The sequence below is a fragment of the Leptonychotes weddellii genome, chromosome 4 (assembly GCF_054177405.1).
Source record: "Leptonychotes weddellii isolate Sample4059 chromosome 4, ASM5417740v2, whole genome shotgun sequence".
In the NCBI taxonomy this organism is placed as follows: Eukaryota; Metazoa; Chordata; class Mammalia; order Carnivora; family Phocidae; genus Leptonychotes; species Leptonychotes weddellii.
The window spans coordinates 108,026,992-108,042,666 of record NC_138372.1 but is presented as its reverse complement, the minus strand read 5'-3'; the positions used below and the strand labels follow the sequence as shown (position 1 = coordinate 108,042,666).

Below are 15,675 nucleotides of genomic sequence, written 5' to 3'. Positions count from 1 at the left end.
GGGATCGAGTCCCGCATCGGGCTCCCTGCTCGGCAGGGAGTCTGCTTCTCCCCCTGACCCTCCCCACTCTCATGCTCTCTCTATCTCATTCTCTCTCTCAAATAAATAAATAAAATCTTTAAAAAAAAAAAAAGATACTTATAATTTATAACTGTTTAACAAGCATGCTGTTGTACTGCTGACTAGGTTGAACTGCCAATAGTTTATTTTTCTTCTTAGGGATAAATCTTACGTTAACTTTATAAAACGGGAGACATATTTGGGAAAACCAGTGATGCTATAGCAGTAACATCCCGTAGTCAGGTGCACGCCAGGCTTTCTTGGTCCTGCTGGCGTTCTGCTGACAGACGCTTCTGCAAAACCGAAATGAGCAATCGAGAGACATAAGTCAGTGCTGAGATGACAAGACACTAACTCACCACCATGCAGTCACATCTCAGTCAAACATCAATTTGTTCTCCATATCCTCAGCATATATGCTAACATATAATGACATGCAGCTGAAAACACCCATTATTCACTATTTTATCATTCTCTGCTTTAGCCATTTATATTTTTTCACAATAGGGGTCCTGAGGGCTCAGGGAAGGGGAAAGAGAAAGGTGGAATAAACAAATAAAAGAGCATAACAATTTTTAAAAATGCACAAGGAGTGAAAAAAAGGAAAGGTGATCAGAGTGTCAGCTTTCTTGCTGATGACAGCTGAATTGAAGGATGGGGCATAGATGAGCAGGAATAATGGGTTGATTAATAATGAACCCCAGAATTAGACTTAACTGCCCACTCCAGGCAGCTTGGAATAGCCCTAGTTCCCTCATGTGGGGGCCTCCCTGTAAGATTGTAGTCAGCTCAGCATACTACGTGTGCTCTTGGGAGGAAGAGAAAAGGTGGGACGGAACCACACAACCTTGTCATATCCTCCAACCCAGTGAGCAGATAAGTCACACCACCACCCCTGTGGGGAGAGGCAAGAGGCCAAGAGTTTTTAGGGAATGTCCCTCCCTTTGGAAACCATTTGAGTGGGAAATAAGTGTGTATCATCCTGTGTGGATGAGAGAGGGGAGGTATCAAGGGACTGACCATTTTGGAAGCCCAGTGACATGCCTGTGAAGTTAAATTCACTATGTCTGGGAGGTTGAGAGAATAAAAGGAGGTATAGGTAAAGCACCCAGCCCGGGGACTGGCACAGAGCGAATGCTAAAAAAATAGTCGTAATTCCGTTCAGTCTTTGTTTGGACAAATCCACATGCTCCCTCTTTGCCCTGTTTTGTTTGCCATCTCTAACCAGGTTTGTGATTTGGACAACCAGATGGATATGATGTCATCCTCTGGAAGAGAACAGATATGAAAAATATTAGAGTGGTGAGCAGTAGTGCATTTGATTTCTTATCTACTGAGCGTGAGGCATCTGCATCATAAATCATAGGCACATGGATTTATGATTTCTGTAAAGCAAAAGAACATTAACCTGTTAATTTGTAGCTCCATTTGGAAATTCAACTGTTAAAGAAAGCCCTGTACAGGGCTAAAGCTGACCCTGGAGAGCACCACATCCTGGGGAGCAGTGGAGGGCAGGACCCACAGATGAGCCACGGAGGAAATGAAGAGGCCAGAGAATAAGGAGGAAAACTAGGAAAGTGAGCAACACGGAAGTCAAGGAGAGCGTTCATTTCAGGAAGGAGGGAGGAGTCAACTGTGCCCAGTGCTGCAGAGGAGTCAGGTAGGATAGGGAGGAAAAGGAAGAAAGGGGCCTGCAGAGAAGGCAGTAAACATCCTTCATTGTCAGTTACGGAGCACGTAATGTATGGCGCACTGTGCTACCTGCTCATGCGCAATATCAACTTAATTCTCAAAACACTCCCCCCATTTTTACAGATGAGGGAGGTAGGAGTCAGAAAAGTTTAGTAGCAGCTTGGCTTAGGTCACAAAACTTAGAAGTCACAGAGCTGGGACGCAGACCCCTGTCATCTGACTCTTAACCACTCAGCTGCCCTCTCTTCCAGAAGACTTGCTTTTGCCCTGTGTTGGGTGAGGAAGCCAGAACACCGTGAGCTGAGGGGGAGCCAGGAGTGAGGGAAGGGTAAGAGAGGATGGCAGTTAGAGGAGGGTAGGCTGAGGTTTGTCTTGCTTTAGGACGGCAAAGACCTCAGCATTATTAGATGAAAATAGATGCCCAGAATAAAGCCAGGGAGTGAGGAGACACTCAGGGTGTGTGTGTGTGTAGGGATGGGACCTTAGGAAGGAGAGCCCCTTCTTCTGTGTGACAGGAGAGAGCAGAAGCAATTGGATGGATAGGTTCAGTGTCAGAACATTGATGAAGAACATCTCTTCTGATTGTTCTCATTCTTTCTCTCTCTCTCTCTCTCTCCCACTCCATCCCTTGTCCCACCACCAGCCCCCTCCTCTATCTGGAACATCCCACTTACCCTTCCATGTCCCGCTCTTGTCACTCTCCTGAGCCCTCAGACAGGATGGTTTGCTCTAAGCTTCCAGGGAGTACACGGCATCCATCCACCCATGGGCACTGCTAGGTGGGCCCAGCAGGACCCACCCCCCCACCCCCCACTGCTGGATGTGACTTCATGCTAAGTGAGCATGAATCAGTTGAGTTTGCACCTAAGACATGGTGCCCCTCTGTAGGAGCTTAGGGTTTGGAAAAGGACTAAGTTACACAAATGATTATAATATAAGTCCTATGGGAGAAGGACCATGAAAGAGAGATATGCAGAGTGCTGTGGACTTCAGTCCAGAGGGGGAATGCAGTGAGGGAGGCAGAAAGGTTTTGAGCTAGTTGTTGAAGGATGAGCATATTTACAACTGACAGAGATAAGGAATAGGCCATTTTACTTAGAGAAAGTAGCATGAGAAATGGCACAGAGCTTATCTGGGGAACACAGGATGGTCGTGTTTGGCTGAAGGAGGAAATATAGCTGGAGTGGTAAGTCCATGATGCAACAGGAGGACCTTGAGTGCTAGACTATGAAATTCTGTTCTTTTCAGCAGTCTTTTGGTCGCCAAGAAGTCGATCCTAAGAATTTTTAAATCACACCTACCATTTTCCTTCCAGAACCTAGGCCAGTATCCTGTGAGTTTCAGGATACTAGTACCCACCCAGGTTCTCAGGAACACCCTTGAGCATATAAGTGAGGGCTGTGTTATCTCACTTGGACAGCTGCTGCCTGTGTCCTGGGGATGGGGGTGGGAAGAGGAGAGCTGGGGGTGGGCTTGCTCCTACAGTGAGAGTTTTCTCATTACTTATACATCACTATTCTTAAGATCTGTTTCTAGACAAAGAAATACAAAATAAAAACCTCTTTTTTCTTTCAGTTAAGAAAAAGAAGCCTAAACTATTAAATAAATTTGATAAGACTATTAAAGCTGAACTTGATGCTGCAGAAAAACTTCGTAAAAGGGTATGTTGATGTTTTTGTTTGGCGCAGAAACGTGCAATGAGTTAGTTGTTCAATAAATTCAGGTATTACTCTTGAATTGTTGTTACAAAGTAATAATAATAAGAGAAGCAGCCCTTGAATAGAGTGGATTTTTCCCCAACCACATGAGCATTCCATGTGAAATGAATCAAGTAAAAGGGAAAAATTGCACCTGTGTGGCCCAAATAGAAGTAGAAGTAACGTTTAGGCTGGCCGACTTGGGGTCAGCCTACCACCACCACCCGCCAGGTGTGGGGCTTTGGACAAAACACTTGGCCATTCTGAGCCTCAGTTTCCTTGTTTAAAAACTGAGAATAGTAAGTAATCTTCCTACTTGGTTTTTGTGAAGATCAGATGAGATTTTTTTTTTTTTTAAAGCATCAACTATGTCAAATGCCATATAGGTGAACGTTTTTAACTGTATAGCACCTCAACGCAATAAAAGAAAAAATAAGTTAGTCCAGGACTCTTAGGATAGTTCCTGTTAGGTGAAATGACATTGGGTTTAACATTCTTCTCACTAGGTGTTAATTTCAGGCACCTGCAGTTTTCAGGGTGACTATTGTATGGTTTGTGTTGTTATCAGTTAATTTGAAATATGACTTGCATGTGTTTCTAGATATTGCAGTTAAAAAAAATAACTTGATACTAGATTGAAGTTCTTGTTCTCTGACTCAGTCATATTCATCATCTAATCATCAGGTCAAACATTTATAATAATGCATTTAATAACACCTTCACTAACATCTGCTTGTTTTTGACAGAAATTTCTCTTTCTCTACCCTGTATTTGAATTAGACTTGGTGTCATGATCGTTAGTTTTCCTGTAATTATCCAGTAGACCTTGGCTGCAAAGAAGGGACGGGGGGATTGTAAGCAAATAAGCAACAACAAAAAGACACAGGTTAGGAACTGAGGTGGGACAAGAATATGCTTCCCACATGTTTATTGGAAACGTACCAGGAAGCACGGAGACTTCTGTAAGTAGTGTTAGGCAAGGTTCCCAGGCCAAGATTGGCTTACCGTCTTCAGCAGCCAATAAAAATGGAGTAACTCCAAAGACTATTGCAGCAGAGTTGTTCACTGTCCCTAAATTTAATCACTGGAAGGATTTCTGAGTCTATCTTGTTTAACTTCACAAAATGAAGCCACCTACTATTTGTGGGAAATTTGCATTTCTTAATGGAAGTGCAAGTTTCCCACAAATAGTGGATTTTTTCTTCTTTTTCTATCCCCTTGTTTGGCATCCTCCACTTTCTCTTTACTAAATGCCATATATGAAAGTGTGGGATGCCTATTTCACAGGTAACTTTGGGGATAAAGGACGAATGAACAGCTTTAGAGAAGGATTGTATGTAATTTTAATGAATGGGAAAGAAGGTCTCAGTTGTCAAGGGGAAGATAAGTCAATGGGACATAAAAGTGCTGGAACAGTCCATGGGGTATTCTCTGGTTCTTGCTTATCTGGAGAAATGATGAGGCATTCCTCCAGGAGCACCCCGAATCTCTAACAGAGTAAATAAGGGAGAAAGGAGTAGCTACAATTCTTGCTTCTGAAATAGCAGGGCGCCATATTTATTATTGACTGAATTATCAGCGTAAGTTTTTTTAAGGTTATTTTTATGGCTGATATTTTCATATGATGCAACCGGTCACCTTGGAAGAGCCGAGACCCATGCTGAGGTATGCCCTGGGCGGGGGGGGAGGGGTGTCCAGTTTCAGTTCATGCCTAGCTTTAAGGACTACGCTACATGAAAGTACGAGGTCACTTTTTTTTTTTTTAAACCTTTCTCCAGCCATTTATTTCACTCATTTCTGGGTAATGCACATGGATTTGTTTGCACTGAGGAGAATGGAGGCTTGTGCATGCTCCGTGGGGGGTGCATGAGCGCTGAGTGTGCAGCTGCAGGGGGACACCTTGTTTAGGACAAGAAGGTTGATAAGTAAGCACATTCTAGCTAATATCACGCCATTTGGAGCAAGGTTGTCCTCAGAGTTCAGCCAGTACGAGGTCACTTTTTTATTTTTCCATCAAAAATATACAGATCAGACCCTAGTTCAATCATGTGTTTTTCAAGAGTCATCTGTCTTGCTTAACACTCTCCTTTACCCCTAGACAAAAGGATTTGGGATGATATACTGAAATATTCCTTTATGTGCTAGAGTCATTTATTATTATTGTATTTTAAGTGAGAAAAGAGAGGGAGAAGGGAACACGTAATAAAGCCAGAGTAAGGTCAACACATGAAGGTTTGCATCACAGGCTCTGAAAGGAGCTTGGGATGAAGGGACACGCTGTAGGCAGAACACAAAGGGAGTAGCATCATGAGATCAGATTAATAGTGTTTATCAAAGGAGCTGCTCTCCACCAAGTCCAGAGAGAAGCATTCTGCTGTGGGTCTTCATAAAGGGTACGCTGATGGATGGCACAGCTTCCTCCCTCTCATCACACCAGTGGATTCTGCAGTACATCTGTGGGGGCGTGTCTTAACGTCCATCAGCATGGCGCACTGGCCTCACGCCAAAACAGTGGGGCCCAAGTATGTGTCTCTCCAATGAGCTGTCTTAGTCCTTGCATAAAATGTAAGCTCTGTCGAAAGAGATGATTTTTAGGCAATTCTTCACAAGCTTTGTCTCTTGCCTTTAAGTTTTTCAATTAAGCAATAAACATCATAGCGTTCAGAGCTGTATTCTCCAGTAAGATTCTAGGGAGGGGAAATTCTTCCAGACTAAAAGCAAACACATTTACTTTGCCAGCCTGCTGAGGTGAGAGCCGGGCTGACAGTCCCTTAGTAAGGCAACACAGCCTCTGTCGTAAGGGGATCGGAAGGATGCCTTGGTCAAGCCAAAATATTCCGTTATTTTTCTAATCTTGATGGCCAACTAAGGGAGTATCCAGAAGGAACAAAATGCTTAAGCAGATTTGTGACAAATATTGTTATTCCTATGTTTTAAATCGTAATGGTACATTTAGCATGATTTTCCCGAAAATAGCCTCAACATTTGCAATTTAAGTTGCAGAAGGCATGTGGTAAGCTAAAAATGGTCCCTCCCCAAAAATATCCATGTCCTAATCCCTGGAACCTGTAAGCATTACTGTATTTAGAGAAAGGGTCTCTGCAGATATGATAAGTTACAGATCTTGAAATGGGGAGATTATTCTGGTTTATCCAGTTGGGCCCTAAATGCAATCACATGTTTCTTTATAAGAGAGAGGCAGAGGGAAATTGGAGACAAAATAGGAGAAGGCACACAGAAGGGAGAAGGCAATGTGAAGACAGAAGTAGAGATTGGAGCAGTGCATCCACGATCAAGAAATGCCATCAAGGAGGCAAGGAACAGACTCTCCCCCAGAGCCTCTGGAGGAAGCATGGCTCTGCGAACATCTCAATTTCAGCCCAGGAAACTAATCTGAGACTTCTATTCTCTGGAATAAATTTCTGTCGTTGCAGCCATCAAATTTCTGGTAATTTGTGACAACAGCCATAGAACACTAATCCAGATTTTGGTGCTGGGCAGTGGAGTCCTACTATAGCCAATACTTAAAAATATGGAAGTGGCTTTGGGCTTGGGTAAGGAGGAGAGGCTGAAAGAATTTCGAGACGCATGAGAGCGAAAGCCTGGATTGTCTTAAGCAGACTGTTGGTAGAAATGTGGATGTGAAAGCTGCCCTTGGAGAGGGCTCAGAGGAGGTGAGGAGCACTGTAGAGCAAGCTTTATCGATAATCTTTGAGAATATACCTGTCATTACAAGCAGAATGTCGATAGGCACTTCTGGCAAGAGCCAGAAGGAAATGAGGAACAGGTCATTGTAACTGGAGGAAAGGCAGTCCCCGTTACAGAGTGGCAGGAAACTTAACTGAATTGTATCTTATGGACCTGCCACAAAGCAACACTTGTAAGCAAGCAATGAACTTGGATGTCTAGCTGAGGAGATTTCCAAGCCATGTGTCGAGGATGAGGCCTGGTTTCTTTTTTGCTGCTTCTAGTAAAATATGAGAAGAAAGTGATAATTAAGGAAGGATTTGTTAAAGAAAAAAAAGAGCCAGAACATGATAATTTGGGGAGATTTCTTGGTCTATCCAGATTGCAGAAGGTGCTACAATTCGGAAGTTCATTGTTGGGAAAGTGTACTCCAGAGAGAAGGCCAAGGGCGTGCTGGACATCCTTTTCCTGAAGAGAGTAGATGTGTGACTCTTGGATCTACCCAACCGTCCAGCAGAAATCAGGAATAGAGATGGGACTATCCTGGAAGGGTCTGTGGGTGTGACTCTTGTCAAATGGTGTGAATCCCTGTGACAGGCACAAGAAACCCACAAGACTTTTGAGAATATTATACCAGGAGAAGCATTGCCACTGGAAAGAGACACAGGACAAACTGGAAGAAGATACCAGATTACCAAAATCCTACAGGCAGGAAACAGGCAGATAAAACGAATCATGCTTTCGGTAGAAAGGAAAGATAACTCCAAGGGCAGAGTCTTGGACCCAGAGGCCAGAGACAAGGACTTGGTAGCCAGAGCCAAGAACCCAGAGGACAGAGCCTCAAGCCACAGACTTTGAAACCTAAGGATTCACCTGCCCGCATTTTGAAATGTAAGCTCTGTCGAAAGAGATGATTTTTAGGCATGGAATCAGTGATTCTCTTCATTTTCTTCTAATAAGAAGAAAAAGGGAAGTTAGAAGAAAGTGACACAGAGAAGATATTTAACATTGAATTCTTCATCCCTTAAAAGTGGATGGGGGGAGGGATGACTAGATAAAAAAAGAGTGTTTTTAGGGAAGTGAAACCAGTCTGCATGATGCTATAATGGTGGATACAGTCAGTATGCATTTGTCCAAACCCATAGAATATACAGCAGCAAGAGTGAACCCGAAGGTAAACTATGGACTTTGGGTAACTTTGATGTGTCAGTGTAAATTTGTTAGTTGTAACAAATGTACCACTGTGGTGCAGAATGCTAATCATGGGGGAGGTTGTGTGTGTTGGGGACACGGTGGGTAGATGAAAAATCTATACTTTCTCTCGATTTCGCCACGAACCTAAAATTACTTGCTCTTAAAAAATAAAATCTTTACAGAAATTAATATCATGAGAGGAAACTGTATTTTAAATAGCGATACAATCATTTCTGACAATACATGTAATGTAGAGTATGTGTTCCTGGCTTGATTTATGTCTACAGCCGAGTCCTCGTTGTCTGCATTAACCTGCCTGTCGATCAGGTAAAAGGCTCTCATGGGATGGGCCCCATTATCTTGTGTTGCACACACATTCCCCACACACCACATGCTCTGTGCGGTGTCTGCCCGCACTTTATCTGTGTACCAGATGTAACTGTAACAGCAGCCCCGCAAGGTAGTTAGGTATCCTCATACCCATTTTACAGATGAGGCACCCGAGGCAGAGTCATCAGTAACTGGCCATAAGTCCTACACCTCTCAAGTGTTGGTCTGGCTCTGGAGCCGGACTTGTAGACACTCCACTATGCATATGTTTTCCACCAACCCCTCAGCACCACTTTCAGGCAAGTGAGAGGAAAAGAAAACCTCCTTCTTCAATGATATCTTCCGAATGAGATGATTTTACGTAACTTTAATAGGGATGTTGCCTGACCTTTGACTGGGTAGGTCAACCCAGTCCATGTGGCTCTGCCAAGCCAACTGTACAGGACTACCCAGGACTACCCAGTTAGTCCTTAAAAGTGGGTGGGGGGAGTCCTGTACAGTTGGCTTGGCAGAGCCACATTGGTGAGGTAAACTGTGTCATGTGAAAACTCACTCAGTGAACGTCAAAAAGCATAAAACCACAGCAAGCTTCCATTTATATGAGGAATGAATGGATTTACCAATTTAGAGGGAGCTGAAGTGTCTGTGAAAGTTCACCTCAGAAAATCTGTCTCTCTCCCATGGTTCCCCATATCCTTGACCCGCGGCCATCCGTTGGAAACCAGGGGACATTTGTTTCACCCTGTGGAATGGCCACGGATGGAGTGTCATGGGGAGCGGGTTCCCCACCGCCTGCCAAAACCCTCACCAAATTGACCTGTTCCACATCCTCTGTTTCTTTTCATGTCGTGGTGGTCAGGGACCTAGCGGAGGTGCTCGGACTATCTTCTTCAGGGTCCACATGAGCTTTGGGAGGGGTCACATGACACAGAGTCATGAGTATCCCCCATCAACCAGACAAGCCAAATCAATCCAGGTGTTCAGTGGGTGACAGGTACCACGAGCCAGTGGCCTTGTGACTCCTGCGAGTTTATTCCCCACCCCAACAGGTGCTTTAGACTTCTCATTGCAGACCCCAAGACATTCCGGCTGCCAGCAGTATTTTTCCCCAACTTAAAAATCTAAGTATTTTCTTTAAGAATATAGTCAATAATATTGTAATAGTGTCATATGGTGACCGACGGTAGCTACACTTGTGATGAGGATAGCATCATGTATAGACTTGTCTAATCACTATGTTGCATATCTGAAACTAATGTGACATTGTGTGTCAACTGTACTTCAGTGAAAGAAAATTAAAATATAATGCATGTAGGAACTGTGCGTATAGAGGGAAAATGCAGTTTCTTTAACAAAGAGAGTACATCATTTGTCAGGTTTCTGGTATTAAAAAAAAAAAAATCTTCATTTTTACTTTTATGTTTTCCGAACTTAATTTTTTAAAATCTTAGATAAAACTGTCTTTAGACTCAGAATGGAATCCAGGAAATTTTGACAATATCTTGGTGACTATTAAAAAACCATATTGAATAACAGTATGCATCTGAACTTACTGCATTTATGTAACTGCCTCTTCCTAACAGGGAAAAATTGAGGAAGCATTGAGTGCATTCCAAGAACTAGTTCGCAAATACCCGCAGAGTCCACGGGCGAGATACGGAAAGGCACAGGTATTCGAAATCCCTCCTATGTGGAAAATTTTTTCGATGTCCTTGTGTTCTGTGTGATTGGATTTTTCACTGCCCACTATTTGCATTTCTCTTTGCCCTTCTAACTTATATACAGAGTCCATTTCTCATGCATATGTGTAAACTCAAGCAAGAAATACCATTTTAAATAAGACAATTAACTATTGTTATTGCGTACTGGTGAATTTAGTAATGTTTTCCTGCTCTTGCTCCATCTGGCTTCTCTCTGGGTTTGAAAAGAAAAGAAAGAAGAACGCTTTTGTCCTTGATCTCCCATCACTGTCATGCCCCATACGGCCAAGCTTTCACTGTAGGCTCCTCCAAGCTGTAAGAACCTCGGTTTGGCAGCTAGAGACTGCAAGTATGCTTAGGAAAGACTTGAAAATATAAAGTGGAATTATATTACCAGCTACCTTCTCACTATCTCCACTCTCTCATCTCCTTTCTTCCCTGACTTTCCCCATCTTCCAGCTCCTCATTTTGTGAAGCTTTTCCACATTCATCTGTGGTTGCATAAAGCCACCGTGTGCCATGTGCCCTGGGATTATCATAATGAACCCTCTAGAGGTCTCTGTCCTCATGGATCTTATGTTCCAGTGGGGGGTATTTTGAAAAGTTACTTCATCAAAAATTACTTAGAGAAAGCCCACTCCGTGCCAGGCCCTGTTCTAGACGCTGCAGATGTAGCCATCAGCAAAACATACGGAGTTGTCATTGTAGTGACGAAGGCAGTGCGGGAGAGAAAACAAGTGAAATATATATGCTCGTTAGTGAGAAGTGCTGAGGAGAACCTAAAAAAGCAGAGTACCACCATAGGATGTGTGAGGGAGTTGATATGCTCAATAGGGTGTCAGGGAGAGGTCTACCGAGGAGGTGACATTTGAGCAAGGCCCTGAATAAATATATATAGCAATATATATTTAAGGATATTATAAAGTGTTAAACATAAATATATTAGATCACCTTATGTAATATATATCATAAAGAAAAGAAGAGCATACCCATTAAGATTTTTCTGGCTGCGAGTGATGTGAGTTGAGGGTGACAGGGCAGAGAGCACTTTAGATACGTTGACCAGAAAAGGCCTCTCTACTGAGGTATGACGCGTGGCTGAAATGTGACAAGGGAGCTGAAGGAGCTGTGCAGGCAGAGGGAACAGCGAGGGCAAAGGCCGTGATCCGGGGAAGTCATGTTGGCGTAAGAAGCTCAAGAACAGAAAGAGGGCGTGCTGAGGGAGGGCAAAGTGGGACAAGTGAGGCCAGGGCCTCACAGATGATATTCTCCATGCCCTGGGAAGCGTTGGAGGGTTTATGCATGGACTTGGCCATCTTGTTTTTTCATAAATATTGTTTTGGTTCCTGGGTGGGGAACAGATTAAGGAGGCAGAAGTAGAAGCAAGAAGCATAGGGGACTATTACAAATATGCTCAAGGCGCGGTAGCATGGACTGTGGCCATAGCCGAGGAGATGGGGAAATGGCGGGGAGGGCTTCATGTTGGCTTAGGTGTAAGGGTCAGGGGAAGACAGGACTGGAGTCCTGGGTTTTGGGTTTGGCCAAATGAGGACTGAGAGAAAGAGATGGTTCCTGACAGAGAAAAACTGGTAGAGGAACAGGTTTGGGGAGGTGTGAAGTCAAGAATTCGCTTTTCGTCCTGTAAAGTGTGTGATGCCTCTTGGACATTCAAGTGGACATGTCAAGGAGACATTGAATTTATGAAGTCTGGAATTCAGGATAAAAGCCAGGCCTGATACGCAATGTGATTGGCAATGAAGCTCCCACAGTCCGGCCTGGTGAGATGAGATTCTCAACCCTACTGGGAGATGATAGGTGCAGAGCTACAAAAAATTTCCAGACCCAGGAGAACCTGACAACTCCCGTTTGCCTGGGGTCAGTTCTGTGACTTCTATACTGCACTGACACGGAACTGTCGTATCTGTGGATAAAACAAACATGCTTTGCTCTGAACTAAAGGTGGCAACCACTTGTTCCAGATGCTCAGATTCTTCTTATCTCCCTATTGAAAACTTAATTAAACTTTACTAATTAAATTTTAATAAATTAAGGTTGTGAAAAATTAACACAAATAAATTCCTCCTATCCATGGAACAGACCAGGATACCAGGGGTAGCAGAGAGCAATTATATCATTTTTGTAAATGAGTTTGGTCAATAATCCTCCAAAATTGCTAAATTGTGTTGCTCTAAAGCAAGAGAGTATGTGTTTCTTATCAAAAGATCATGCCTGTTCAAATAAGTGATAAGTTTCCTTACTAGTATTGGCAGTCATTTGATTAAGAAAACATATTAACTAGGAAGAATAAAGATTGATGCAAATGTTAATTATGGCAAAAATTCTTTGTGCTTTAGAATTTTTCTTTGTATGTGATAGTAATTGTAGGTGCCAAAATCCAAATAAATGTACTTTCACACATGGTGATTGCTGGATTTATATCTTTATTTCACTGTAGGAATTTGAGAGATAGGCCTCAGGCAATATTTTTTATCTCTGAACTATTATGCTACAAGGTGTTGTTGATATTAATGTGGCATAAAGCAAAATTTAGGCATGGTAAGTTAAATTTTAATAGAGTAATTTAAAAGAAATTTTAAATGCATAGAAGTTTTAAAAATCAGAGATCAAAAGAAGCTGGATTTTATAGGGAGGAATAAATGATGACTTTTTCATCCTTTGTTTGCAAATTACACAATTACGCTGGAATATCCCAACGAATTTTTTTTTTAATACCCCAGCAAATTTATAAAATTCAGCAACATTAAGTTAAATACGAACTACAGTTTCTGAAGCAGCACGGACATTGTCTGATTCCTGGGATCACCGTGAAAATCAATTTTGACCAAGTTCTCTGAACATCAGATACATCTTAAATTATAAACTCAGTTCACTTTATTGTCTTACACAAACCATTAATGCCTCTGAGGCAGAAAATGACACATCTCCTAGGAAGTTTGGATGGTTGAATTAGTTCAAGTCAACAAAAGGCTTTGTGGTGTTAACATCCTGGAACAAATGTTCAGTTTCTGCCCAAATCACTTTATGTACGGATGCTAAACTGATAACAATAAATCTGTACGACTTTGATATTCAAAGCCAAGTCTATTACTTCCATTCAAAAAAATTTAAGATGGAGATATCATTTTAATACTGAGATTTTCCCAATTCTGGAAGTTGTAAAATGTTTTTACTTCACTAAAATGAAAAAATTTGAGATGGGTGGAGGGGAGGGAACAAGGTATATAAATTGTATCATCTTCCTGTCTTTTCAGATTGAGTTTAGTCTGATATTTATTCCAATTTCTGTAAAGAAGGATTACCTTGGTATTCATTTGTCCTTGCACTAACCTTGAGGAGACCCTCCAGCTCCAGGACTCCATCATTCTCAGAAGTCATCTATGAATGATCATGTTTTAGGGAGTTAACTCACCATAGCCAAACTCACAAGAAACTGATGCCTAAACAGAAAAGCTGGCATATGAATATACCGACGGCCAGAGGGGCAGGATGACCAGTGTGGGTCATTGACATTGGACTTTCTCTCCTGGCAGATAAGTCTATAATGTAGACAGACCATTTACAGATATGAACAGATAGTGGTATATTCTGAAGCTTTTTTCTATCAAGCAAGGGTGAACTGACCTTTTTTAATCTAGACATTTTTGTCCTATCACTTTTCCTTTATCATAAGCCTGTCCACTTCTCTCTTTCACCACTGTTTCCGTCCTAGCCCTCATCATCTCTTGGGAAACTTACCTAATCAGTACACATAAGAAGTTATTTCTTTGAAGTGTTATTTTCTGAAAAGCTCTCCACAGATATTATCAATTTGTGCAGATTCTTACTAGTTTTTGATTTGGGATTGGGAAGGAATGCATCATTTTTTTACCATGCCCTCAAATTGTGGAGTTGTGCTTTACTTTGGTTCTATATATTGACTGCAGCACACACTTTATTTTAAAAAGGTAAACATGTTAAATAGGATATTCTGAGAAAAACATTTTATATGTGACTTTTTTTAGCCTCTAATTGGTATCATTTTTCCTCAAGTGGTAATCTTCAAATTGTAGTTTACGAAATCGGATGAGATTTTGCCTACCATTTTACACATTCGCCTCTTTATCACTCTAGTATTTCACTCTCCATTCTCATTCTCAGTCTCCAGTGAAGAATCTTGCTTATTTCACTAAGAAAATAAAAGTATCCAAAGAGAACTTCCACATGATCCCACTACAGCACTCCCAGCCTACCTCCACCTGCTCCCTATGCTCTGCCTTCCCGCCTGTTAGCATGGACGCACTGTTCTGGCCCCCTCTCCTATCCTCTCTCACCTGCTGAAGGAGAGCATGCTGATTTTTGTGTCTACTTCTGTATCATCACATTTTCCCTCTCTACTGACTCTTTTGCATTAGCTTAGAAGCATGCTGTAATAATTCCCATTGTTAACAAAAACAAAAAACCTCTCCCTGGTCTCCACACTCCCCTCCACCTACTGGCCCATTTCTCTGCTTCCCTTTGAGGGTTGTCTGCACCTCCCTCCCTCCTGGTTTCCTCTGATCCTGCTCCATTCTATTATGGTCCCCAGTTGTCCTGTAGAAATGCTCTTGCCGGGGCCATGAGAGGTGCCATATTGCCCAGTCCAGCATCATGACCAAGATGCTCAACCTGATGGCCCTTCTAACGTGACTGATTACTCCCTCTTGATACCTTTTATCCCTTAACCTCCAGAACACTTTTTTTTGTTATTTTCTTCTTAACCTTTCTTTCTCGGTCCTTTTTGCGGGCCCTCCCCTGTCTTTCTGACTTCTTTCCTGAACCCCAGACGTATATATGTATTTTTCTGTCCAGCATCTCCCCTTGGGTACCTAATAGGTGTTGGGTTTAATACATCCAAAATGGAACTCCTGATTCTGAATGCTGACAAACCCTGTCCTCCCATTCTCAGGGGATGGCAGTTCCATCTGGGAATCACTCAAGCCAAAACCCTTGAATTTATCCTTGACTTCTCTCCCTCCCTTTCTGTCGCATTTCAGCCCACCTGCAAATCTGTTGACTCTAACCTTCAAAATGTATCTATAATCTACCTACCTCCTACCACCTCATTCCTACCACCATAATCCAAACCATCCTCATCACTAGGTCTGGGTTCCTGCTAGAGCATCCTAACTGGCCTCTGTGCTTCTCCACCACCCCTTCGGTCTGTTCTCCATCCCACTACCAGCATGATCCTTTCCATGTACGTCAGATCATGTCAAAAACCCTTGGTGTCTTTCCATCTCACATGGAGGTAGTCTAACGGACTTGGCAATGGCTTA

The 15,675-nt window shown here is 42.5% G+C and overlaps 1 protein-coding gene across 6 annotated transcripts in view; it reads left to right on the top strand.

Moving 5' to 3' along the window:
- The window catches only part of ASPH (aspartate beta-hydroxylase), a 197,024-nt gene that overhangs the window by 116,848 nt on the left and 64,501 nt on the right, over positions 1-15,675 (top strand). For all 6 annotated transcript variants that reach the window (XM_081816043.1, XM_081816041.1, XM_081816047.1 and 3 more), the window contains 2 exons: positions 3,328-3,413; positions 10,244-10,330. In XM_081816043.1, coding sequence (XP_081672169.1) covers positions 3,328-3,413; positions 10,244-10,330 — 173 coding nt within the window. The remainder of the gene's footprint in view (positions 1-3,327; positions 3,414-10,243; positions 10,331-15,675) is intronic.